At 40.5% G+C, this 25,258-nt stretch overlaps 1 protein-coding gene and 1 non-coding gene across 5 annotated transcripts in view; both read left to right on the plus strand.

The window, feature by feature from the left end:
- PHLDB2 (pleckstrin homology like domain family B member 2) overlaps window positions 1-25,258 on the plus strand; it is a 268,804-nt gene that overhangs the window by 20,000 nt on the left and 223,546 nt on the right. For 3 of the 4 annotated variants that reach the window (XM_066240767.1, XM_066240769.1, XM_066240768.1), the window contains exon 2: window positions 15,632-15,775. The exons of the other annotated variant lie outside the window; for it this stretch is intronic. In XM_066240767.1, coding sequence (XP_066096864.1) covers window positions 15,690-15,775 — 86 coding nt within the window. In that variant the 5' untranslated portion in view covers window positions 15,632-15,689. The remainder of the gene's footprint in view (window positions 1-15,631; window positions 15,776-25,258) is intronic. 4 annotated transcript variants of the gene reach the window in all.
- Window positions 422-497, plus strand: TRNAV-CAC (transfer RNA valine (anticodon CAC)). The gene has a single exon. It is a non-coding gene; the product is annotated as a tRNA-Val (tRNA).

The following is a 25,258-nucleotide window of genomic DNA, read 5'->3' on the forward strand; positions in this document are numbered from 1 at the left end:
ACTTGCTACATGACTTTTGGCTAGTCATTTGACCACTATAAGTCTCAATTATCTCATCTTTAAAAACAGAGATAATGATACTACTTATGTCTTAAGATTGAGGGGAATCAGATAAGTGTATGGAAGTAAACTCTAAGCATACAGCCTGACAAAAAGAGAGAAGAATGACTGAACTGTTGAGACTCAGCCTCTTGATTCAATTCTGTCAGCTTCTACACAAATGGCAAATTAGACAGAAGATTTTGCCTCTTGATATTCAAAACCTTATTGAAATAAAGATATTTTTTATAAAGAATAAACTTGTAACAGAGAAGACATTATAAAAATCTAAATAAGAAAGTTCCTTAAGTGATTAAAATCATTACTGTTATAAAACAGACTGGATGATAATGTTGAAGAACTTTTTTAAAATTTAGAGCAGGCCCTGGCCGGTTGGCTCAGCGGTAGAGCGTCGGCCTCACGTGCGGGGGACCCGGGTTCGATTCCTGACCAGGGCACATAGGAGAAGCGCCTCCACCCCTCCCCCTCCTTCCTCTCTGTCTCTCTCTTCCCCTCCCGCAGCCAAGGCTCCATTGGAGCAAATATGGCCCGGGCACTGGGGATGGCTCCTTGGCCTCTGCCCCAGGCGCTAGAGTGGCTCTGGTTGTGGCAGAGCATCGCCCCCTGGTGGGCAGAGCATCGCCCCTGGTGGGCATGCCGGGTGGATCCCGGTCGGGCGCATGCGGGAGTCTGTCTGACTGTCTCTCCCCGTTTCCAGTTTCAGAAAAAGCAAAAAGCAAAAAAAAAAATTTAGAGCAGAATACCATTTGTGCAAATGTAAGGGAAAAAAGATAATTAGATAGTGGTAATAAAAATTAGAACAGCCAACATATACCAGAAAACACTTGAATATATGCCAAGCACTGATTTACATCCATTTATGCATTATTTCAGTCAGTCTTTTAAGCAAACTTTTGAGATACCTAGAAATATTTTCCCCTTTTCACACTTGGCAAGATTAAGGCATCAAGAAATTTTCCCAAGGTTATATGGCCAGTATGTGGTTGATTTAAGGTATACACACATTCAGTGAAGCTTTATTCTTGACTTTCTGTCACTTTGGCATCTCTACCACACCTGTTAAAGACAAAAAAAGCAAGGGCGGCATTTTCCAGTGTGCCCTCCTATATGGATTCAGGTTAAAGCCTGGATATATGATTCAAAGGTAGAAGAGAAGAGGTCATTACTCTCCAGAATAACGAGGATAGCTTCGGGCAGATGCATAGATAGGCAGAGGTGCATGTGAGGTCTGAAGTAGCTTTCAGGGGACCAAGAGAATCATGCCTATTGGTATGGCAGGTTGAACTAGTCAGTGACAGTTCAAGACACTTTCACTCCTCCAGCCCTTCCAATGCGTATTCTGTGTATTAAAACACTTCCTACTGGGAACACACAGAAAGCTTTTTATTTTGCTGACTAAACTCAAACTGATATAGGTTCCAAACACTGATGCCCAATTCAGGAAGTCCCATATCTAACTAACAGGTGTTTTACAAACAGCACAGAAACATTGAAGGAAAGAAATTAACAAAAAGAATCTTAGCCTGACCTGTGGTGGTACAGTGGATAAAGCATCCACCTGGAATGCTGAGATCACCCGTTCAGATCCGTGGACTTGCCTGGTCAGGGCACATGTGGGAGTTGATGCTGCCTGCTCCTCCCCCACCTTCTCCCTTGCTCTTTCTCTCTCTCTCCTCTCTAAAATGAGTAAATAAAAATAATTTTTAAAAAATAAGAATCTTAGGCCCTGGCTGGTTTGCTCAGTGGTAGAGCATCAGCCTGGCGTGCAAGGGGTCCCGGGTTGGATTCCCGGCCAGGGCACACAGAAGAAGCACCCATCTGCTTCTCCAACCCTCTCCCTCTCCTTCCTCTCTATCTCTCTCTTCCCTTCCTGCAGCGAGGCTCTATTGGAGCAAAAGATGGCCCGGGCGCTGGGGATGGCTCCTTGGCCTCTGCCCCAGGCGCTAGAGTGGCTCTGGTTGCAACAGAGCAACACCCCGGAGGGGCAGAGCATCGCCCCCTGGTGGGCAGAGCGTCGCCCCCTGGTGGGTGTGCCGGGTGGATCCCGGTTGGGCGCATACGGGAGTCTGTCTGACTGTCTCTCCCCGTTTCCAGCTTCGGAAAAATACAAAATAAATAAATAAATAAAAATAAGAATCTTAGCATTCACAATGTTTAAATTAAAAGGGTTTATGTCCAGCCAATTAAATTTAAAATAAAAACAATTAAGTAATCTTATAATATTTTTTAATGTTGTAGATTATGGCCCTGGCCAGTGGCTCAGTGGATAAAGCAATGGCCCAGTATATGGAGGTCCTGGGTTTGATTCTCGGTCAGGACACAAAAGGAAGCGACCATCTTCTTCTCCCATCCTACCTCTCCCCTTCCTCCCCTTCTTCCTCTCCTGCAGCCATTGGCGTGATTGGCTTGAGAGTCAGCCCTGGACGCTTAGAATAGCTTGCTTGGTCCCAGCACGTTAGCCTCAGGCACTAAAAATAGCTCGGTACTCAGCATTGGTCCCAAATGGGGTTGCCAGTGGACCCCAGTCAAGGCACATGTGGGAACCTATCTCATTATTTCCTCTCCTCTCACCTAAAAAATAAAAATGTTGAAGATTAAAAAAAACACAAGACCTTTCAGAAAGGGGAAAGGGAACCCACAAAGAATGTAAATTAAACTGTCTTCTGACTTCTCATCAACATCACTGTATGATGTTAGAAGATATGGGGAAAATGCCTTCAAAAATCTGAGGAGACATGACTTCAATGTAGAACTCTATATACAGCCAAACTATCAATCAAAGTTTAGAGCAAAATATAGACATTTTTTGGTAGGCAAGGACTCCAAATTTTTAACTTCTATGCATGATTTTTTAAACAAAAACAAAATCATAGTTCAGTTGATAAACTGTCTGTGGAATGCAAGATGATAATATATAATCACTGTAATAATACCAGTTTTATTCCCATAAGTATTAAAAACATGTAGCATAGCAAGCTTTTACATTCATGTATATTATTTAGAACAAAAGCATTGGAAATAGAACAGTCTGACCGGGTAGTGGCTCAGTGGATAGAGCGTCAGACTGTGATGCGAAGTGGTTCAAGACCCCGAGGTCGCCAGCTTGAGCGTAGGCTCATCTGGTTTGAGCAAAAGCTCACCAGCTTGGACCCAAGGTCGCTGGCTCGAGCAAGGGGTTACTCAGTCTGCTGAAGGCCCACAGTCAAGGCATGTATGAGAAAGCAATCAATGAACAATTAAGGTGTTGCAATGCGCAAAGAAAAACTAATGATTGATGCTTCTCATCTCTCTGTTCCTGTCTGTCTGTCCCTGTCTATCCCTCTCTGTCTCTGTAAAAAAATTTAATTAATTAATTTAAAAAAAGAAATGGAACAGATAGTGTGTGAATATGGCAAGATTACAAAGATACACGAATCACTGAAGTTTGAGAATGATTTGCAGGGTTCCCCAAACTTTTTACACAGGGGGCCAGTTCACTGTCCCTCAGACTGTTGGAGGGCCGCCACATACAGTGCTCCTCTCACTGACCACCAATGAAAGAGGTGCCCCTTCCGGAAGTGCGGAGAGGGGCCGGATAAATGGCCTCAGGGGGCCGCATGCGGCCCACGGGGCGTAGTTTGGGGACGCCTGATTTAATGTATATTCTATTCCAAATACATTTACATTTCAGAAGAGACTTAAAGGATACTGCAAAGCCAAGAGTAGAAACTCATCACCAAAGCCAGGGTAAAGGAGCCGGGGGACTGCTATTGGTGACCCACCCATGAGGATAGCAGAGTTTCCTTTGTTTAGACTCCATATTCATCACCCCCCTCCCCCCCCCCAACGAAAGCTTCTGACAGTTTTGGCTTCCCAGATAGCCTCTTCTGCAAGGAAGAGAATGTGGGAACCCGTGAACTGAGTATTCTCATTTGCCTACAAGTTCCATTTCCCATTGTGAAGTAATACATTTAGCAGTCTGCCTCAACTACCAATACATGTATTTTGACTTCCTCCTATTTTCTTCTTTTATTTTTTTCCATCTTGTTGGATTGTATCTTTTTGTGTAATCTCAAATCTTATTTGGAGTGAGGAAAAATTTACTTAAATAATATTTGTGACATTAACCTTAGTTTCTTGTGTGATGCCCCAAGAACCTGATCATTTGTGGGCACATGGACACACTGGAGTTTCTCGTCCTAAAGATTTAGAACTAAACGTTGGTGTCGCAATGAGTCAGAATTTATGGCTCCACGAACACTAACTCTGAAGCTTTTAGCAGAAAAGAAATTTATTGGATAGCTGAAAAGGCTGGAGGGAAACACTTCTAAACAAATTTGGACAAGGCTGAGGAGTCTTTCCTGTTAAATTCTATTGGGGCATAAGTTTCAGACTACCTCTGAGCCTTTCTCATTAAAAATAAAATCCATTTTGAGGATAAGTTCAAAGAAACTATATGTTCTAATGTAATTAACCACCAACAATGTAAGATACCTATTTTATGAATTCTTGACAGAGATTTTAAAATGTGATAAATGTAAAACCACTGAACTGCTTAACTCAAGGATCAAGATCTCTCTGATAAATTCTGGTTAAAAAAATCTGTGGGAAAAAAAAAACATCTGTATAAAAGAAAATGTAGATGCATATTTTAAAAAATGAATATCAACTGTTGGTTGACATTCTTTGCACTAAATTATATTCGTAAGCAAGATGATTATGTTTTATTGGATCTGACTTTACACTGCCCTATTACAATAACATTTCGCATGTTTGTTTTAGTCTCCTTTACATTTACAATGTCCTGGAGGGTGGTGGTGTTAAATTTAATTTGTCAACCTACGTTTAATTTTACAAGACTCCAGATCAGACTGCTGTGTAAACAAAAACTGCCTTGCAGAGTCTTTTTGGTGATTAGGCTGGAGAAGTCACAGCTGAATTAGAAAATATACTGCCAGGAAAAAAAATTTTTTTTTATTTTTTCCTTCTATAATTTTAATGGATCAAATGAAAGAGCTGTTTTTCTTTAACAATAGTGTCCTTGTTACAAGTACTTTAAAGAGCTGTTCCACTACATTGAAACAGTCTAATTAAACCATGAATATAGCAAAGATACCAACAGTTGCTAAATCAAAAGAATACACTTCCATCTCATGGTAAATATTAAAGGTGATTTTTTTTCAATGTGTTCTTGATTTCCAGTCCATTAGAACGCCTGTCCATTAGACATTTCTTGCGGGGAAACATCATCAATCTGTGACGCTTATTACAATGGGTTATTATTTTTCTCAACAAAAGGCTGTTCTTGAAACTGCATATTATCAAAGCAGCTGTTTGATTAAGTTTTTATAAAGGATTAGGATGCTATTTGAGTACCTAACAGCTGCACCAACTAGGATAAAACTAGGGTTTCCAAATCATATGCTTCCGGATAGATGGGATAAGCTGATATATTCTCTATCCAGGCAGAAATATATTAATATTTAAAGGGAAATTAAATTAAAAACAAAACTTCATTTATTTGAGTGAAAAGCATTCTGTGAGCATGAAGAATAAAAATAAATCTATAAAACTTTGCTCCTACTCTTGAGGACTCTACCATAGCCCTCATTAGGCATGATGGAAAAATATCAAAGCATTAAATAAAATTAAAGATTTAAATAAAAGTCTGAGGCATTGAAGAAATTCTGCAAATTAGTGCATGAGTAACTGCTGAATAATACAGAGCTACTATGGAAGTTCAAGAGACAGAAACACTTCAGGGACAGAGGTAATAGAAAAGCGTTGATTTATCAGTTAAGACCTCTGAGACAAGTCATCAGGATTGTCTGAAGTATAATGTGTTAATACTGGAAGTGATCTGGGAGGTCGTCTCTTATCTCAGTGTTTCTTAAACTTAACTGTTGAAAAGAATCCTGTAAGAAACCCCTAAAAAAAATAAATTCCTGGTCCCTTCCTCAGCCCTATTGAGTGACATATGCCAAAGAATATATGATAACTCTTTTATTTATATTTAAATAACTTTAAACTGGCTCTGAGAGCCCAAGAAACTATATATTTTTTAATATCTCAGGTGCTTATTTTCAATTGGAAAGTTTGGGAAAAGCTATTCTAAGTCAATCTTGTGATTTCAGAAAATAAAACATTAAACAAGTACCAAATGGAAAGAAAGAAAGAAAGAAAGAAAGAAAGAAAGAAAGAAAGAAAGAAAGAGAAAGAAAGAAAGAAAGAAAGAAAGAAAGAAAGAAAGAAAGAAAGAAGAGAGAGAGAAAAAACAGATAAAGTGAAAGGTGTGTACGTGAGTGTGCCTGTGTTTGTGTGGGCCAAGGCGGAGGAAGGTAAATAGTAATCATCTGCATAGAGCAGGAGGGGAAAATTGTGCAAAGCCCAGGGCCAAAGTGCTGTGGCCCAGTGTCCTTCACATAACGGACCCTCAAGAAGTACCTTGTGCTGACTGAATTATAACTGAAGCAAAGAGCAAAACAAGCTGTAACCCTCAAGCATTTGGTGACCTATTTATTACCACCTCATGTACACTTTATTTCGTAAACGTCTAGTTAGAGACACAGACCATGAATCTTAAAGAGTCTCTTGCGGATTGTGTAGCAAGACTGAGTCAAAACACTCAGTGCCTGGGAAAAATTTAAACACCAAGGAGATAAAGAGATTTTTGTTGCAGTGAGGTAGAGAGTTGAAATTTAAGAAGCTTCTCAGAGAATATACCCAGATGCTTATTAGATTGTGGTAGATTTTGCTGAAGCATATGATAGAATGAATAGTTCACAAAATAATTTTAACCTGGCTTGAAGGACCTTTAAGAAAATTACTTAAAACTAGCCCAAGCCCTCAGCAAACCACAGAAACATAAACTACCATATGGGGGATAATCTCACTGTGGCAGGGTGGAGCCCATGACCTAATGTGTTTCTGCACCAGCCCCCACCGCTCACGCTCCGGTTCTCTCTGCATTCCTCCAGTCAGTGGGAGTTTTGAAATGTGTGTGTTTGTGTGTGTGTTTGCGTGATCAGTTTTTATGAAAGAAATGCTTAAACTTGTAGATCCTAATACATTCTAAAATTCTATCCTCTTTTCTCACAGACTCTCTGCTTTTTGAATATTGAATTTATGAAGCACTTGGATAATGAGTTGATTTATTAAATGTAGCGATAATAATGTTTTGACATTAATAGTTTATTTCTTGAATTTCTGAGTATATCTATTTTAAATATCAAAATCAAGAGTTTACTAGAACCATCAAGTTGTCATTAAATTCTTTTCTAAAAAAAAAATATTTCAAGTGAATTTTTTTTCTGTGGGTATTGTTGGAAGAATTCATGGCTTGACATTATTCATAGGATTGACTGCACGGAAGAGGTGAGTCAGCAACCATGATGAAACCATGAAAGTGGTTTTGTAGTCTACTAGACGTGGGACAAAAAGATACAACAAGCTGCACTTTGCTCTTGAGCCTTATTGATGTGAAATCCGGGTCCTCTTTAGCCTGAGAACATCACTCAGAATACCAGGAATAAGTCTGTAGAGTTCACTGTGAAGTTTAGGGAAAGAAAGAAAAAAGAAAACGTTCTGCTTTTCAGAACTGACTAAAGTAAAAATAAATGTATTTTAACACATATGTCTTTCTCAATTTATATATATATATATTTGTATATATAATATATAATATTTCTAATATAAGCAGTAGGGAATATATGCTTTAGCATGTAAATTTACTGTATGCTTCAATTGAGTTTAAGATGGCCAAAAGAAAAATGCAGCAGTATCAGCTACTAAATGCCAGCATTGAACATTGTCTAAATCAGTCTTTATAGCAACCCTATGAGATGATCGTTTTTATACCTAATTTTTTGGTGAGGAAACACATTCCAGAGAGTTTAAGTAACTTGTCCAAGAGCACACATCTATAGTGAGAGATAAAGTCAGATTTGGGGCTCAAGTTTGTCTCTCTGCAAAATTTCGACTTAAAATTTTATGCTGAGATGAAATATTTATTGTTGATTCATAATAGCAATGATCTGTAAGGCAAAAGAGTCTTTAGGGGCAGAGAATGTGGTGGAGGTGTATCTGTCAAATAGGGAAGGCCATGTGAAATCCCCGTTTCATCATTCTCCCTGATTGGATTTAGGCCAAAAGCATCTCAGGAAAGACGTTGCTAGGCAGAGTCTCCCTTTCCACTAGGTCAGGCTTTAATGCCCACAGCACATCTTGCCTTCATTTTCGTGTTGCTCACCCACACTCTGACTGATATTCTTTCAGTATGTCTGCAGTGAATTAAAGCAAGACCAGATAGCAGCACAAAGTGCTGAGCAAAAACTCTTTTGAAACTCAAGCACAGTTTCCAGCAACAGAAACCACGTTTACATTTTTTAAATTCTCATTTGACCTTATTTGGAGATGTGAAAGGCACTCCAGAGACCTCTCAAGCCAGGACTTAATGTCAGTGCGTCTTTGAGTAGCTAAAAGAAAATGTCCTTCTACCCCAAGGATGCTAAATATGGCTCACATTAATAACCACAGTTTCCATTTTCTGGCAAAAATTGAATAAAATTTCCCACTATTTTTAAATTAGAAAAAGCAACATCTCAGAAGACAGGACGGGTTTTTGTTAACAAGCTAGCAAACCTGAAGTAAATTTTACTGAAAGCTTTGTGCACATGGTTATTAAATGGCAGATCGGTGCTGGATGGGGAACCCACTTTACATTGGTCTCTGGGAAAAGAGCTATATGGGAGAAAATGTGCACTTGGTTTTATTTTCCCGCTGAGAGACTAGTGGGACCTGTGAGCCTGAGAAGTAGGCAAAGCTTGAGTCGGAGCTTACCTTAAAAAACTGAGGCACTGATTTCTCCTGTTTTCAGCGTGAGTTGCTTCACCCTCTGTCATGAATTTGGGGGGGGGGAGGAGAGAGACAGGGTGCCCCTGGGCTCATGCATAGCTCTGTTCAGAACCTTTAGAACTGAGCTCGGGAGAGCTAACCCCAATTCTGTAATTGTTCCATTCAACCTAGAACCACAGTCTTATTAAGCCTTATGTCTCTCTTCTGGCATGAAGGGTAACTTGAAGCTTATCATCGAGACTGGAAAATAAGCCTGTGGTTCCAAAAACAGAAGTGGCCTCTGCACACACATGAGAGTGGATAGAGCCAAATGTCTCCTCATGCACGTCGATTCAGAAAGGAACGACACTGTTGATGAAATTTATCACACAGGATGGGTCCCGAGCAAATCTCTCATCCTAAAAAGGACAGAAAACCCAGAAGGGAATAACTGGGGGAAATGAGTCACTGGCAGCTGTTAAGAATCACAGACCTCGATTTCTGATTTAACTCTCTCCTCCATCCATCCCAGGAGACTATGGTTCTCAAATTTTAGATGCATCAGAATCAGCTCCAGGGATGGTTTAAAATACAGCTGGCTGCACGCCCCCCTCAGAGTTTCTGGTTCAGTCATTCTGGACGGAGCCAGAGAATTTGCATTTCTCCGGGTTCCCTGGCAACGCTGAGGCTGGTGGTCAGGGAAAGTAAACTATAGTAACCACTGCTCTAGGTTATACCGGTTTCAGAATTGAGCCTGAAGGACCAAGGCCAGTTTATTTACCTGGAAACCAGCCCAACATGCCTTTAAAATAGATGCTTCTATGCTAACTGGAAAAGGGCGCTGCTAGAAGATAGGCGGAAGTGCCCAGCCCCGTCCAGGACCGGAGCAAGGTTGGTTTGTCCCTGGAGAGGCAAAGTAAGGTATGAGTTCGTGGGTACCAGACCAGACTTGAATTTGAGCCCCGAGTCGACCACTGAAGATTAAAACTTGTGCCAATCTCCGAGCCTTTCTAAACAGCAATTTCCTCACATATAAAATCAGAAAAAGAATACCACTGACCTCATTGAGTTGTTGTGAAGATAAAATGAGATAATGTTTAGAAAGCTTTAAGATAGTGCCTCGTGAAGAGTAAGGCTTTAGTAAATGTTAACTATAAGTATTGTTTAATAATAGTCTAACTACCATTATCATACCATTTTACATAGTCATATGTATACAATTTTTACTACTCAGAAATTTTAAGGTGTATGTCTCATCATCACATGTTGGAAACTGAGGTACTAAGAAGTTAAAACCCTTGCCCAAGGGCATCCTGGAAGCTCTCTGAAGTCTTGCCCCGTGATGCTGCTATTATCATCACAGTAATCCCAGACGTCTGAGTGATCCGGTCCAGACCTCTGGACAGCCCTCCCCGAGAACCTGGCTGCGCTCCTCAGGATTAAAGGAGGAGGTATTATTTCTTCAGGCCCTCCTGGAGTCTCTCTCAGCCATTTTTGGCTCACATACTACTGAATGTATTTTGTGTCTGAAATGGAAAATTTCTGTAACGCAATACCCAGCTCTGATCCCCACAGACTCAAGTCTCTCTCTCTCTCTCTCTGTCTCTCTCTCTCTGTCCCTCTCTCTCTCTGTTTCTCTCTCTCTCTCTCTTTTTTTTTTTTTGGTTTGGGTTAAAATATGACTTCATGTGCAAAATCAAGCCTCATTCCCCAGTGCTCTCAGCAAATTTATAAACATTACACAGTCAAATACCCTCTGGTTCCTAAGAATTCCAGAGAATCAATTTCACTTTTCTAAAAAAAAAGGAGAGCAATGATTAAGTGAGAAGAGAAATGGAAAAATGGGGAGCGTCGGCCTGGCGTGCAGGGCACCCGGGTTCGATTCCCGGCCAGGGCACATAGGAGAAGCGCCCATTTGCTTCTCTGCCCCCCGCCCCCCTCCTTCCTCTCTGTCTCTCTCTTCCCCTCCCGCAGCCAAGGCTCCATTGGAGCAAAGATGGCCCCGGCGCTGGGGATGGCTCCTTGGCCTCTGCCCCAGGCACTAGAGTGGCTCTGGTCGCGGCAGAGCGACGCCCCGGAGGGGCAGAGCATCGCCCCTGGTGGGCGTGCCGGGTGGATCCCGGTGTCTGACTGTCTCTGCCCGTTTCCAGCTTCAGAAAAATACAAAAAAAAAAAAAAAGAAATGGAAAAATGAAAACTCCCTGCCTGTGTGCTGCAGGATCTACAGCCACTTCTCCTGAGCAGCGCCCCCCAGCACGGCAGGATTCTCAGCGTTCCCCCGCGTACCCCGAGGACAGGCAGAAAAGCACAGCTGCCTTCAGCGTTCTGACCCTGCCTGCCACTGGGGTTTGGCCTGTCAGGCAATGGCAACCAAGGCCTGAACTTAGAGGTCCGACTCATGGACTCACCAGGATTCTTCTCCCCTAGAGGAAGCTGTGTCAGATGGGAGCCTGGGTCAGCCTGAGAAGTACAAGGGGGTTTTTTATTGTGTGACTGATCTCTCTGACAACCTGCTTTTGTCTCGCGGTGGCCTGCGAGCCCGATGGTCTGGCGTGGGTTCTCAGTTCCACCCCTTTCTAGCCAGCTGGGTGACTTGGGGTTGTTTTCTCAACCTCACAATGTCGTGGTTTCCTCATTCAGAAATGGAGTTCAACCCTTCAGTGTAAGATTCTACAAGGAATACGTTATTGAATACATTATAAAGTATTTATGACAGTTCCCCGCACACACGAAGCCCAGTGGTGGGATTCAGCCGGTTCACACAGGTTGGGCAGAATCAATACCTAATTTTTTTGTTAAATTCGGTGAACCAGTTGTTAAAATTACACTTGTAATCAGGGTTCTCTCTAAGGTGGGCGCCTGGGCAGCCACCCAATGTGTAAATCATAAGTTTACATTCCTTACTCTTTTTTAACGTTCATCTGTGCAACAGTATATTCTAAGCACCCATAGGCATGTTCATTCCATCTGTAGGTGAAAAAAATTGCAAGTGAGGATGCCAATAAAGAAGCAATATGGAACTGTCTTAAATAACAGTTTTATTGTTTTTTTGTCAGGTTTTAAAAATATTTTTCATTAATATTTTAAAATTCTTTCTTATAACATAATCCCGTTTTGTGTACCTGTTTTATTATTCTTATTTAAGTACTAAATGTATGAAATAATAAACTACCTTTCTGTATATTGATTTTTTTATACTTAAAATGGTCATCAGATCAGGGCAGAACACCTGTTGTTACAGTATCTGAACCTGACCACTGAAGAAGCCCCTCATGTGTAACTATTGTCATTACTTCAATCCTAGTGCGCATGCAGCAGCAATTTAGGCTACATATGCTCAAGAAAACAAAATGCTGTAATAGGAAGCAGTTGGATGGTCTGATAAAGTCACAAACGTGGGATCAAACAGATCTGAGTTTGACCCTTGACACTGCTACTTAGAATGTGTGACCTTGAGCAAGTTATAAATCTCTCGGCAATCCAGTTTTCTGTTTATAGAGATAATAACATCTACCTCATAGAGTTACTGGGAGGATCCAATGAGGTAATGTTTGGGAAACACTCGTCCTTTGGTGGCAGCCAGGGAATGGTAGTTATTATATGTTAAAGTTATCACATGAGCAAAGAAAGCCATTAACTCTTAAAAGCACTTAATACACACACACACACACACACACACACACACACACAAATCTTTTCAGAGTGAAGGGTAAAATACCATAGTCCTTTGTACATTTTTTCTATCTTGCATGTTCAACTTGGTTTATGTCTGGATTTATAAAGTATACAACTCCCCCCACCCACCCAAGCCTCCCTTCTTCATCGCTCACATTTCTGTCCCAGCATATGCCTGCAGATAGGAAGTTTTGCTAAGTTTCACTCGAGAGCTATGATGAAAGTGTTCCCCAGACCTTCAGATTTCCACTTACAGATAGTATGAAATTTTGTGTGAGGAAAGGGAGGCAGCAGCCCCCCTCAACTTCAGGGGGTACCGATTCTAACTGATTGCTCCATGGTGCCTTTCACAGGGAGTGCAGTAGAATGGGCACCTCTTGGAGTTTGTGTAACAGAATAGCTCTGATACCAAAGCATGGAGACAAGGCCCACTTACTCAGACTCGGATTCTGACCCTCCTTCTTTTTCATGTGTTAGACTCTGTCTTCCAAGCCTTAATTCGTACTTGCTGAGAAAGTGCTAATCCCCCCATGATATAATCATGAAGAGGGATTGCAGAGTCACCCATTCGGAGAGTCGGAAGACCTACGCAGGTCATCAAGACAACTCTCTCCGGTGCCCTACGAGGAACATGCTAGAGCAGTTCTGATTTGCCTTTTGCAAATAGACAAGAATAGCATCGCTCAATGGCTTCCAAAGAATGTCTGAGTTGAGTTCACCAATCTGTCTTTCTCACGGAAGGAGGGTGGAGAAAGCAGGCAGACGTGAAGCAGCCTTTACTCTTGGCTCACTCCAACAGTGCCTGTGTTCTAAGTGCCGTAATGTGACCAGTGGGGTTCTCAGTGAGATGGGAAAAAGGGATGATGTTGGCACTCAAGGTGTAGTGACAAAAAAGTGGGTAAACCCAAACGTCAGTGGAGGAAGATAATGGAAAGGGATGACTCCGGGAACCATAACCCACTGGCTGTGCTTTTGCTTTTATACTTTCCCTCTTCCTGACGCCACTCTTCTTCCACAGTACAAAGAGCACTTTAGAGCTAAAAGCCATCCCCAAAATTATCTTGTCCTAAGGGCCTCAGTTTTCAAATGAGAAGATGGGTCCCAGATGTCAGGCAGTACCAAACATTCAGGAAAGAGGATCGATTCAGAAATCACTTACACTTTCAACTGACCTTAAAAGGAAAGAGAAATGTATTTAGGTCAGAGTAAGTGGTATTTTTAACTTTGTTATATAAAGAAAGATTCAAAGTGAATGGCAATGCATCTCCTTCCTGGATCTTAAACTACTCTGCTGTGTTGAAAAATCTAGGGAGTGACCAGGGATTGAGACAAAGGCCAGTGCCAGCTTCTGTGAAGCAGCTCCCTGAAAACTGAAGCTAATAAGTGGATGAAAAGGCATGGTCCCATTCTTTGACTCTTGAGATGAATAAAATGCCACTTACTGATCAGTCACATAGAATACACACACACACACACATATACACAGACGGTACATGGGAAGGACAGAACACTAAGCTTTTTAAAAAAATTATTTTTCAATTATGGTTGACATTCGATATTATATTAGTTTCAGGTATACAACGTAGTGATTAGATATTTAAATAATTTAAGAAGTGATCTCCCAATAAGTTTAGTACCCCCTGACACCATCCATCATTATTACAATATTATCGACTGTGCTATACTTTACATCCCCATGACTATTTTGTAACTAACAATTTGTACTTCTCAATTCCTTCACTTTTCTCACCCAGTCCTCCAACCCCCCTCTCCCACCTGGAAACCGTCTGTTTGTTCTCTATACCTATGAGTTTGTTTCTGTTTTGTTTATTTTGTTTTCCAGATTTCACAAATAAGTGAAATCATATATTTGCCCTGCTCTGACCGACTTATTTTACTTAGAATAATACCCTCTAAATCCATCCATGTTGTTGCAAATGGTAAGATTTCATTCTTTTTTATGACTGAGTAATATTACATTGTATCACCACTTTTTTATGACTGAGTAATATTACATTGTATCACCACTTTTTTATGACTGAGTAATATTACATTGTATCACCACTTTTTGTCTACTTATCTGTTCATGGGCACTTGGGTTACTTCCAGATCTTGGCTATTGTAAATAATGCTGCAATAAGCATAGGGGTGCATATATACATTTTCAAATTAGTGTTTTAGATTTCTCTATATTAATATCAAAAGCAGGATTGCTGAGGCATATGATAGTTCTATTTTTAATTATTTGAGGAACTTCCGTACTACTTCCGTAGAAACTGTACCAATGTGTAATCTTACAGAGTTCTCTTTTCTCCATATCTTCACCAACACTTGTTTGTTGAACTTATTATTATTATTATTATTATTATTATTATTTTGCTGATAGCCATTCTGACAGGTATGAGGTGATATCTCAGTGTGGTTTTAATTATTTGATGATTAATGACATTGACCATCTTTTCATATGTCTTTGGCCATCTGTATGTGCTCTTTGGATAAATGTCTATTCAGATTCTCTGCTCATTTTTAAATCAGATTATCTTTTTGGTGTTAAAGTTTATGAGTTTCTTATATATTTTGGATGTTAACCCCTTAATGTATGTATCAGTAGCGAATATCTTCTCCCATTCAGTAGGTGTCTTTTCATTTAGCTGATGGTTTCTTTTGCTGTGAAAACACTTTTTAGTTTGATATTGACCCATTTATTTTTTTTATTTTGTTTTGCTTGCTTGAGGATACGTATCCAAAAAATATAATACAATGCAATGTCAGAGCACTTACTGCCTGTATTTCCTTCTAGGAGTTTTATGGTCTGAGGTTTTTAAGTAAGTCTTTAATCAATTTTGAGTTTATTTTTGTATATAGTATAAGAAATTGGTCTACTTTTATGATTTTTTGTGTGTATTTGTTTACTTTCTTAAAAACAATTTAATGAACAGACTGTCTTTATCCCATTGTATGTTCTTGCCACCTTTGTCATAGATTATTGACCATATTGGCATGGGTTTATTTCCAGGCTTTCTATTCTGTTCTTTTTTTTTTTTTTAATTTTTTTTTCTTTTTTTCTTTATTCATTTTTAGAGAGGAGAGAGAGAGAGACAGAGAGAGAGAAGGGGGGAGGAACTGGAAGCATCAACTCCCATATGTGCCTTGACCAGGCAAGCCCAGGGTTTCGAACCAGCGACCTCGGCATTTCCAGGTCGACGTGTTATCCACTGTGCCACCACAGGTCAGGCTCTATTCTGTTCTTTGCGTCTCTTTTTATGCCAGTACCCTGCTGTTTTGATTATTATAGTCTTATAGTATGGTTTGGTATCTTGTTTTGTTTGTTTTGTTTTTCTTTGTGACAGAGACAGAGAGAATCAGTAGAGGGACAGATAGGAACAGGCAGGCAAGAAGGGAGAGAGATGAGAATCATCAATTCTTCATTGTGGCACCTTAGTTTTTCATTGATTGCTTTCTCATATGTGCCTTGACCAACGGGTGTGGACTACAGTAGACTGAATGACCCCTTGCTCCGGCCAGCAACATTGGGCTCAAGCTGGTGAGCTTTGCTCAAACCAGATGAGCCCGAGCTCAAGTTGGCAAAGCTGGCAACCTTGGGGTCTCGAACCTGGGTCCTCCACGTCCCAGTCCAACGCTCTATCCACTGTGCCACCGCCTGGTCAGGCTAGTTTCATATCTTGTAGCTTGATACTTACAATTTCATTCTTTCTCGAGATTGCTTTGGCTATTTAGGTTCTTTTGTGATTCCATATAAATTTTTGGATTACTTTTTCTAGTTCTGTGGAAAATGCCACTGGTACTTTGATATGGATTGCATGGAATCTATAGATTTCTTTGAGTAGTATGGACATTTTAACAATGTTAACTCTTCTTATCTATGAACATGGTATTTGCTTCCAATTATTTGTATCTTCTTCAATTTATTTCTTTAATGTGTTATAATTTTCCAAGTATAGATCTTTTATCTCCTTGGATAAATTTATTCCTAGGGTGTTATTTTTATGCAATTGTGAATGGGATTGTTTCCTTATTTCTCTTCCTGGTAGTTCATTATTGGTGTATAAAAATGCGACTGATTTCTGAATATTAATTTTGTATCCTGCTACTTTACTGAATTAATCAGTTTTAATAGTTTTTTGGTGAGCTCTTTAGGGTTCTCTCTGTATAACAGCATGTCATCTGCAAATAATGACAGTTTTACTTCTTTCATTCCCATGTGGATGCCTTATTTCTTTTTGCTGTCTGATTAGTGTTACCCAGGTTAATGGAGACAGCTATGATGCCAGCCTGCACCTGCTGTCTCTATAGGGGGGAGGACTCAACAAAGGAACGAAGTGACAGGGAGAGCTGCCCCTCCAGACCTTGCCCTGAAGCCAGATGGTTCGCTTCCTTTCCATATGTCCCTGGCACCTTTTGAGCTGCTACCATAGCACTGGAGCTCAGAGCAAGTGTATCTCTCAGCAAGAAAGTCCATGCTTGGGCCCTTTAAGAGAAAGACTAGGACTCGAGCAGATTTCTGTCTCCCTCAGCCTCAATCCCCGCTGATTTTCACAACCAGATGTTGTGAAGACAGCTCTTCCTAGCACTAGTGGTCTAGGCTAGGGACCCCAATGTGGGGATAGGACCCCTTGTTCCTTAGGTGGTCCTCTGCGGCCAAGATATCCCTCCCAATTCTTAACCATCGCAGGTGGCTGTGGGACCCGCCCATTTCATGTCTGCACCCCTCCTACCAGTCTCCACATAACTTCTTTATATACATGGTTATGAGTTTTGTTCAGCTAGTTAGCCTTCAGGTGGTTACAAGTGTGGTTGTTCTATAATTTAGTTGTAATCTTGGTCACCATGCGTTTTATTTATTTCTGTGTCATCTTTGTCAATTTCACATTTTCTTCCTCTGCAAATTAGGAATCACCATAATGTCTTTCGCACAGTATTGTTGTATAGATCTAACAGAATAAATAAGTATAACTGCTCTGTAAACCACAAAGCAGTGATTCTTAAATACTTTGATTCAAGAACCTTCATAACAATTTGATGAATGCTAAAGATCCTCCCTAAATTTCCCACATGTGGACACAAAGTTTTACACGTAATTTTAGAGGGTGCCCAGACCTTCTGAAGCCCTCGACACCTGCTCTAAAAGTGCTGCCCAAATGTGGAAAATTCCTGCCTGAACAAATGCCAAATTTTTCCAAGTTGGCATAAATTAAGAAGAGGTATTAATTATCGTATTTTTCTCTCCATAAGACGCACTTTTTTTTCCAAAAGTGGAGAGGAAAATGCCCATGTATCTTATGGAGCAAATGTTCATTTTTTTTTTTTTTAGCTGCTGCGGGTTCCTGAACAACTAAAAGAGTTTTTGAACATTAAAGTCTCTTCTCATTTGTTAATAACTGTGCTAATGGTTGTTAATACTGCTGTTGAGTTTACATTGTTGAAATATTATTGTGGTATATTTTATTAAATATTTTAACACACCATTTGTTTCAGAATATTTTTCTTCTTATTTCCCTCCTTAAAACCTTTGATGCATCTTATAATCAGGTGCATCTTATGGAGTGAGAAATACGGTAATTTGATAACCCCTTCCTGGACCCTGACTGGATAATGGGAGCTATAGGGGCACAGATGTCCTTGGAGTTTTAAAGTGGAGCAGTCCTTCCACATGAATTATCTCAACTAAGAAGGTCACCTCATTATGACATCTGACCTCTGGTTACTCTGCTCAGAAAGAGGGCAGTGTGGTCACCTCTGATCTGAGACAGAAAACATGTGTACAAAAAGTCAAGGTACTGTTTCCAGGTCTATAAAGATATTCTTTCCCCCAGAACTTGGTACACTAAAGGCTTTGGGTGCAGATAAGCAGAGGGAAGCAGCGTTCAGCTTTAGGTGAAGCACAGCTCCTCAGGCCTGGGGTCTCCTGGTAGGAACTCCTTATGCCCTTGAAAGAGCATCAGTCCTGCTTCCATATTTCACTAAGATCTTGGAGACAGTTGCTGCCAAACTAGGGGATCAAATATTTCTGGTAACATAAATCAGAATTGGGGAAAAAATTATTACTATGAGCTGAGTTTTTTTTCATGTGTGTGTTGTTTTAAATAGCTAAAATCCAATATTTAAATTTTTATGCCACTTTCTAGATTGAGAAAACATTAAAAAATACACATATTTTTCTTATCTGAAAATGAGGATAATAATTGTGACTACTGCATTTAGTTGCTGTGAGATTAAATAAGATATTTCACATAAAGTGCTCAGAACTATGCCTAGTACTCAGTGATAGCTCAACAGACATAATTATCATCAATCTCATTCCCAAGAGCTATTTCCTTAGCTATTATCAGAGGCCCACTGATTTTACCAGCAATAAAAAATACATTTTGTTATAGCTGCTATTCTCCAAAATATCATTTAAAAATATCGCTATTAAATTTTCCTGTAGCGATGTTAATTTTTGTAAGGACTTAGGCTTGACTTTTAAGCTTCGATTGAGCAGCGTATGAATTGGTTGTATAAGAAAAGCAGGTAGAGGCCCTGGCCGGTTGGCTCAGTGGTAGAGCGTCGGCCTGGCATGCAGAAGTCCCGGGTTCGATTCCCGGCCAGGGCACACAGGAGAAGCGCCCATCTGCTTCTCCACCCCTCCCCCTCTCCTTCCTTTCTGTCTCTCTCTTCCCCTCCCGCAGCGAGGCTCCATTGGAGCAAAGATGGCCCTGGCACTGGGGATGGCTCCTTGGCCTCTGCCCCAGGCGCTGGAGTAGCTCTGGTAGCAACAGAGCGACGCCCCGGAGGGGCAGAGCATCGCCCCCTGGTGGGCGTGCCGGGTGGATCCAGGTCGGGCGCATGCCGGAGTCTATCTGACTGTCTCTCCCCGTTTCCAGCTTCAGAAAAATACAAAAAAAAAAAAAAAAAAAATTTAATTAATTTTAAAAAAAAGAAAAAAGAAAAGCAGGTAGAAGTTGGGAAGAGCTAGTGGGATGTGCTAAGGGTGAGGCTTGGAAGATAATTTAGAGGAGAGGAATCAAAAAGGGAGATGATTGATCTCAATTGGGAGTGCCTAAAAGGAAATTAGGAAAAGGAAGGAGTAGAGAGCAGCAAATGGGTGTAATTTCCCCTATTAGGGAAATAAATTGTGTTAATAATCTGAGTAATGTCCAGGCTAATGATAGATGATTTTGACTATTTTTATAGTATGGCAGGAATGACTCTTTTTATAGTGAATGGCAGGAATAAAATGAAATTTCTGCATGGTGCGGTATTAGTCAGTGGTGACATATGTTCAGGAAAACTAGGAGAACTTAACAGAAAATCCTCTTGCATCAACCTGAATTCATGGCTGAGTTACCAACATATACGTAGTTTGTAACAAATGTTTTCTCACATCGAATAAGGTTTTAATTTTCTCTAAACAGCAGGCTAACGTTATGGTGAATTTTGCGTTATCTAGCTGGGCCTATATCCAGAGGTCTTCCCAGACAATATTTAGATTCATTCCTGGAATGTTTTAACATGCCATTGAACAAACTCCCACTCACATGTTTTCCTGAAGAAGAGATTCACAAATGCCCACGGAACCTTCTGGCCAGAGATAAGCAATTTCTTGAGTCTTTAAATATGAGCCAATGAAAACAATATCGTTAGTAAATGTATGCCTCCCTTTCACCTCTGGCCCATGGTCAGACACTTGACTGTGAGTGTTACCAGATGGACACTGTTACTGAATATCTACATGTAACATGACTTTGATTTATGACCTACAAGCAGCACTCATTCGTTATCCTGTGGGCTTGAGCTGTGTTTAATACAAACAGAAGCGACCCCAATTTTGTGTGTGGAACTCTTTGTTTGTTTGCGGCTTAGACTATGGAAGAGAGAAAAATTTGTCTCCTCCAAGTTCCTTTATGAGCAACCAGGTCCCCAGGCTGAAAGGAGGCTGGGAAAGCCAGTCCGGATTGTTAGGGCCTAATGGCCTGGGAGGGAGCCCAATGCCCAAACACGTGCTCTTAGGTGTGAACCTTGCTCAGCTGCCCTGTCAGATCCATCCTCTCCCCGTATCTGCACATCTGGAGATAATACAGACACGCTCTTTTATTTATCAAGCTTCTGCCAACCAAGCATTTTTCATCTGCCTTTTTCCAATCCAAACATTTTTTTTTTGCTCTCTAGATCATTTTTTTTTTGTGGGAGACTCATCAATATATCCCAAATAATGAAGCATAAGACTAAGGTGCCTGTGGTATTCTTAAGCGTGTTCAACCTCAAGGAAGAGAGATGTGAGAGAACTGGGTTTCCTCATCTCAGGGTCTTCTGTCACCTCCCTGTGTTTCGTTCCCTCTCTAAACTGTATGATCTTGAGCTTCCCTGTCCAGTAAGTGTTTGGGCAGACGGATGCAAATCGATTAAACACATAGGTAATTTAACTTACAGAATCCATTGTTGAGTTTTAGTTACTATATATTTTAGCTTCTTATATGATTTCACAAAATTTACTTCACTTTCTGGTATTCTTATACAATATTTTTATACAGTATGTTAGAGAAAGGAGTAGGTAGAATCATCTATTTATAAACAGAAAACTGAGGTAATGAGAAAGACAGGCTAGAGCCACAAGCTGAAAATCATTGGCAACATCCAGAGGCCTGTGTTTTCCTCAGTAGAAGGTGCTTTCTCTGGGAAAGGTTCTCATTACATCATCAGTGTATTTTTCCAGATACTAGGCTCCCCTGGGATATAGAACCTCTGTCTGGGAAACATTTATCACCCCTCAACAAGTATTTAGATATTTGTTTGCTCATTACTTGTTCTCTGTTTTCCCGGTGTGTGTATATACAGGGTGGGGCAAAAGTAGGGTGATGGTGGCTCATATGAAAAATGATACAATAATTAATAAATAACAATACAAGAATAAACTCTGGTTTGCCTATTTACAACTATAAATCTACTTTCGCCCCACCCTGTATATGGGTGTATGTACCCTTTTCCTTAGAGATTACCAATTCACAAAAGACTTTGTCAATTTAGTTGGACATTTAATTTCTTTGTTACTATTTTTTTTTCTAAACTTATGTTTAATTTATTGGGATGACACGGTTTGCCAGACCATACAGGTTTCAAGTGTACAACTCAATATACACACAGCATTGTGCACCCCCCTGCCCCAAGCAAAGTCTCTCTCTCTCTTTTTTTTTTTGTATTTTTCTGAAGCTGGAAACGGGGAGAGACAGACAGACTTCCACATGTGCCTGACCGGGATCCACCTGGCACGCCCACCAAGGGGCAATGCTCTGCCCACCAGGGGGCGATGCTCTGCCCCTCCGGGGTGCCGCTCTATTGCGACCAGAGCCACTCTAGCGCCTGGAGCAGTGGCCAAGGAGCCATCCCCAGCACCCGGGCCATTTTTGCTCCAATGGAGCCTTGGCTGCGGGAGGGGAAGAGAGAGACAGAGAGGAAGGAGAGGGGGAGAGTGGAGAAGCAGATGGGCGCTTCTCCTGTGTGCCCTGGCCAGCAATCGAACCCGGGACCTCTGCACGGCAAAGTCTCTTTTCACCCTTATTCCCCTACTTTGCCCTCCTCCCCCTACCTCCATACCCCCCTCTCCTCTGGCTATTGACACTCTGTTGTCTGTATCTACGTGTTACATGCATGTGTTTTTTGGCTAATCCCTTCTCCTTCTTTCATCCAGTCCCCTCTCCCCATATACCCTGAGAGCAGTCCATCTGTTCCACGTGACCATGCTTCTGTTTCTATTTTGTTCTTCAGTGTATTGTGTTTGTTAGATTCCACATATAAGTGAGATCATATGGTACTTATCGTTCTCTGCCTGTCTTATTTCACTTAGCATAATAATCTCCAGGTCCATCCATGCTGTTGCAAAATTGTTACTAGTTTTAATGCAAATGTTAAATGATGTCCTCTGAGGAGCCATGACTTTCATCCTATTTTTTATTCCATAAAAATTCTCTTGGCTCTGGCATGCACACACACGCACACGCCTGCACACACACACACACACTACATCAGATTGTAAGAAACACATTTGAGAAAACTCTTGACAGTGTATAAAACACTTTAACTTATGTTAGTACAAGAATACTATGAGAAGGCTCATAGTACTATACCCATTTCCCAAATGGAGAAACTTATTCAGAGATATGAAGTGATTTGCCAATATGTTACATGATTCTTAGATCACAAAATTGGAATTAGAAACCAAAAGTAAGAATCTGGCTTCTCAGCCCAGAGACTTGCCAGCATATGCTTCAAGGCTCATCTTGGAAGGTGAACAAAGAGAGGCAATGATAAAAATCCTAGTCCTTTAAATAAAAGTAAAATTTTTCCCATTAGGTTTTTATTCATTTCTACATTTTGACAAAAGATCTTTGAATTTAGTGTAGACTATTCCTACGATCCTACTAATAAAATAGAAGGCTACCATCATTATGAGAACTTTTTACTTCTCTCTTACTTGTACTATGAACCTCTACACATTTACTTTACTAAGAATGAGAAACATAGTTAAAAAGGTTATGTTCAAACCTTTAAATGGTATGTTCAAAAGGATTTAATTTTATATTTCTGGGTTTTTGTTAATAAATTATTTTTATACTTTTTAGATAGTAAGAGAAAGATTTAAAAACATCGACCATTGGCAACAAGGAAGGAGTAAGAAGAAGGAAGAAAAAAGGAAGAGTAAACTCACAAAGAGGTGTAGCATATAAGTGATGGACGCGTGACATGCTTTTATGTTGGTAGGCTCATCCCAAAGCTGGGGGTAGCTTTTAAATACCTAGGTAGCCCTGGGAATGGCACGCTTCTTATAAAGCAGTTGGGTGTCAGGGGCCCAGCCAAGTGTGAACTCTCTTTTTGATTTGCCTTAGTAGCATTTTTGTTGGTTCAAATTCACAGGTAGATATAACCACAAAAGAACATCCCCCAGAGCATCTGTGTTTGCCTTGCATATCCCCATGCCTCTGGGAAAGACAAACTTTCATAAAGGAAGCCGCTCACAAAGTGCCTCCTTCAGCGACTCCACGGGCTGGCACCCCTGAGCAAGGCCAGGCTAACAGGAATGCAGTCTGGATTTTCTCCAGAGAGGAGAACTCTTAGTTGACGACAAGAACCTGTCCTCGATCCACTCTCACATGCAAATCAAACACTGATTCCCAGCATACCTTTCCTGAGTATAAGCATAGAAACAAACAACCCCAATAAATAGACAGGTTGCTCTGTTTTTGCCACTAGGATTGAATTTGTAAAAGTCTGAGAGGAGTCTTTGGTTAAAGAGACGAGCAAGAAATTCAATGCTCTGATAGTGTTATTCAAAGTTGAGTCTGAGGACCACTTTTAGCAGAATCTCCTGAAAAAACTTGTTTATAAAAATTAACAAGGTTTTCACTGGCTCTGCTCCAAACCAACATCACTACAAAATCTTGGAGTGGGGAATCAGGAATATCATTTTAAATTTCCTAGGCACCTTCAATGTACGTTAAGATATGCAAGTCACCGTGTGACCCAAATACATCTAAGACAACCAAGGGTTATGTGAACATGGATCCAAACATGTTCTCAGAGGGTCTTTTGGGGACAGGTATATTCAGTTTCCACACCTTTGTGGTCGCTCCAGGACTTTGCATATCATCCATACCATTGCATTATTGTGATTGATAGACCTGAATTTCTCTTGAGGGCAAAGACAATGGCGTATTATCTTTATGTCTTTATATATCCCCTGCCAGGCAAAGTGTCTGTTTAATCAACCTTTGCTGATTAAATAAATAAACATAGCTGCTTTACCTATCAGGAAGTTAGCAAAAAGTTTATGCTTGTTCTTAGCAAACCATTGAGACTTATTACAACACAGGTTGTAAGTACAACACTGGTTGGAGCTTAACCTTTATTCTGATATCCACGAAACAGTAGAGTTTCATCATAAATGTTGCCGCATCATCTCTTGAGTTAGTAAACTCATTTAAGCTCTCTTTTTTCACTCTGCGTTGGAAAAGCTGTGCTGACAGCAGGGAACAGGAAAGAGCCAAACTGGACCCAATCAGAGACAAGTTGCAAGTGTTTAGCTGATAATATATGCAGTACTAAAGGGACCTCTCCATGTAGCCAAAGTCTAGGAGCACTGATCAGTGGCACAAGGAGTGTTCAGCCCTTTGCATTTTACTGCTCCGTGTGCAAGGACCTACAGACGCAGCAGAGAAGAGAAAGCTAGGATCTGCGAGAGTGCCTTCATTGCTTTTGTTGTTGTTGTTTTTAATTATAGCTCACATGCAAGATTATGTTAATTTTCATGTACAACATAGTGATTAGGCATTTATATACCTTACAAAGTGATAACCGTGTTAAGTCTAGTAACCATCTGTCATCATACATAGTTACTACTGCATTATTGGCTATATTCCCTATGCTGTGCATTATTACATCCCCGTGACTAATTTTATAATTGGAAGTTGTACTTCTTAATCCCCTTCACCTTGTCCACCCATCTTCCCTCACCATCTGGCAACCATCAGTTTGTTCTTTTGATCTATGAGTTCCTGCTTCATTTTGTTTGTTCATATATATGATATATATATAGTTTAGACTCCACATATAAGTGAAATCATGCAGTACTTGTCTTTCTCCATCTGACTTACTTCACTTAGTATAGTACCCTAGATCTATCTGTGCTGTCTAAAGTGGCAGGATTTCAGTTTTATGGTTA

The sequence above is a fragment of the Saccopteryx bilineata genome, chromosome 8 (genome assembly GCF_036850765.1).
Source record: "Saccopteryx bilineata isolate mSacBil1 chromosome 8, mSacBil1_pri_phased_curated, whole genome shotgun sequence".
NCBI classification, from domain to species: Eukaryota; Metazoa; Chordata; class Mammalia; order Chiroptera; family Emballonuridae; genus Saccopteryx; species Saccopteryx bilineata.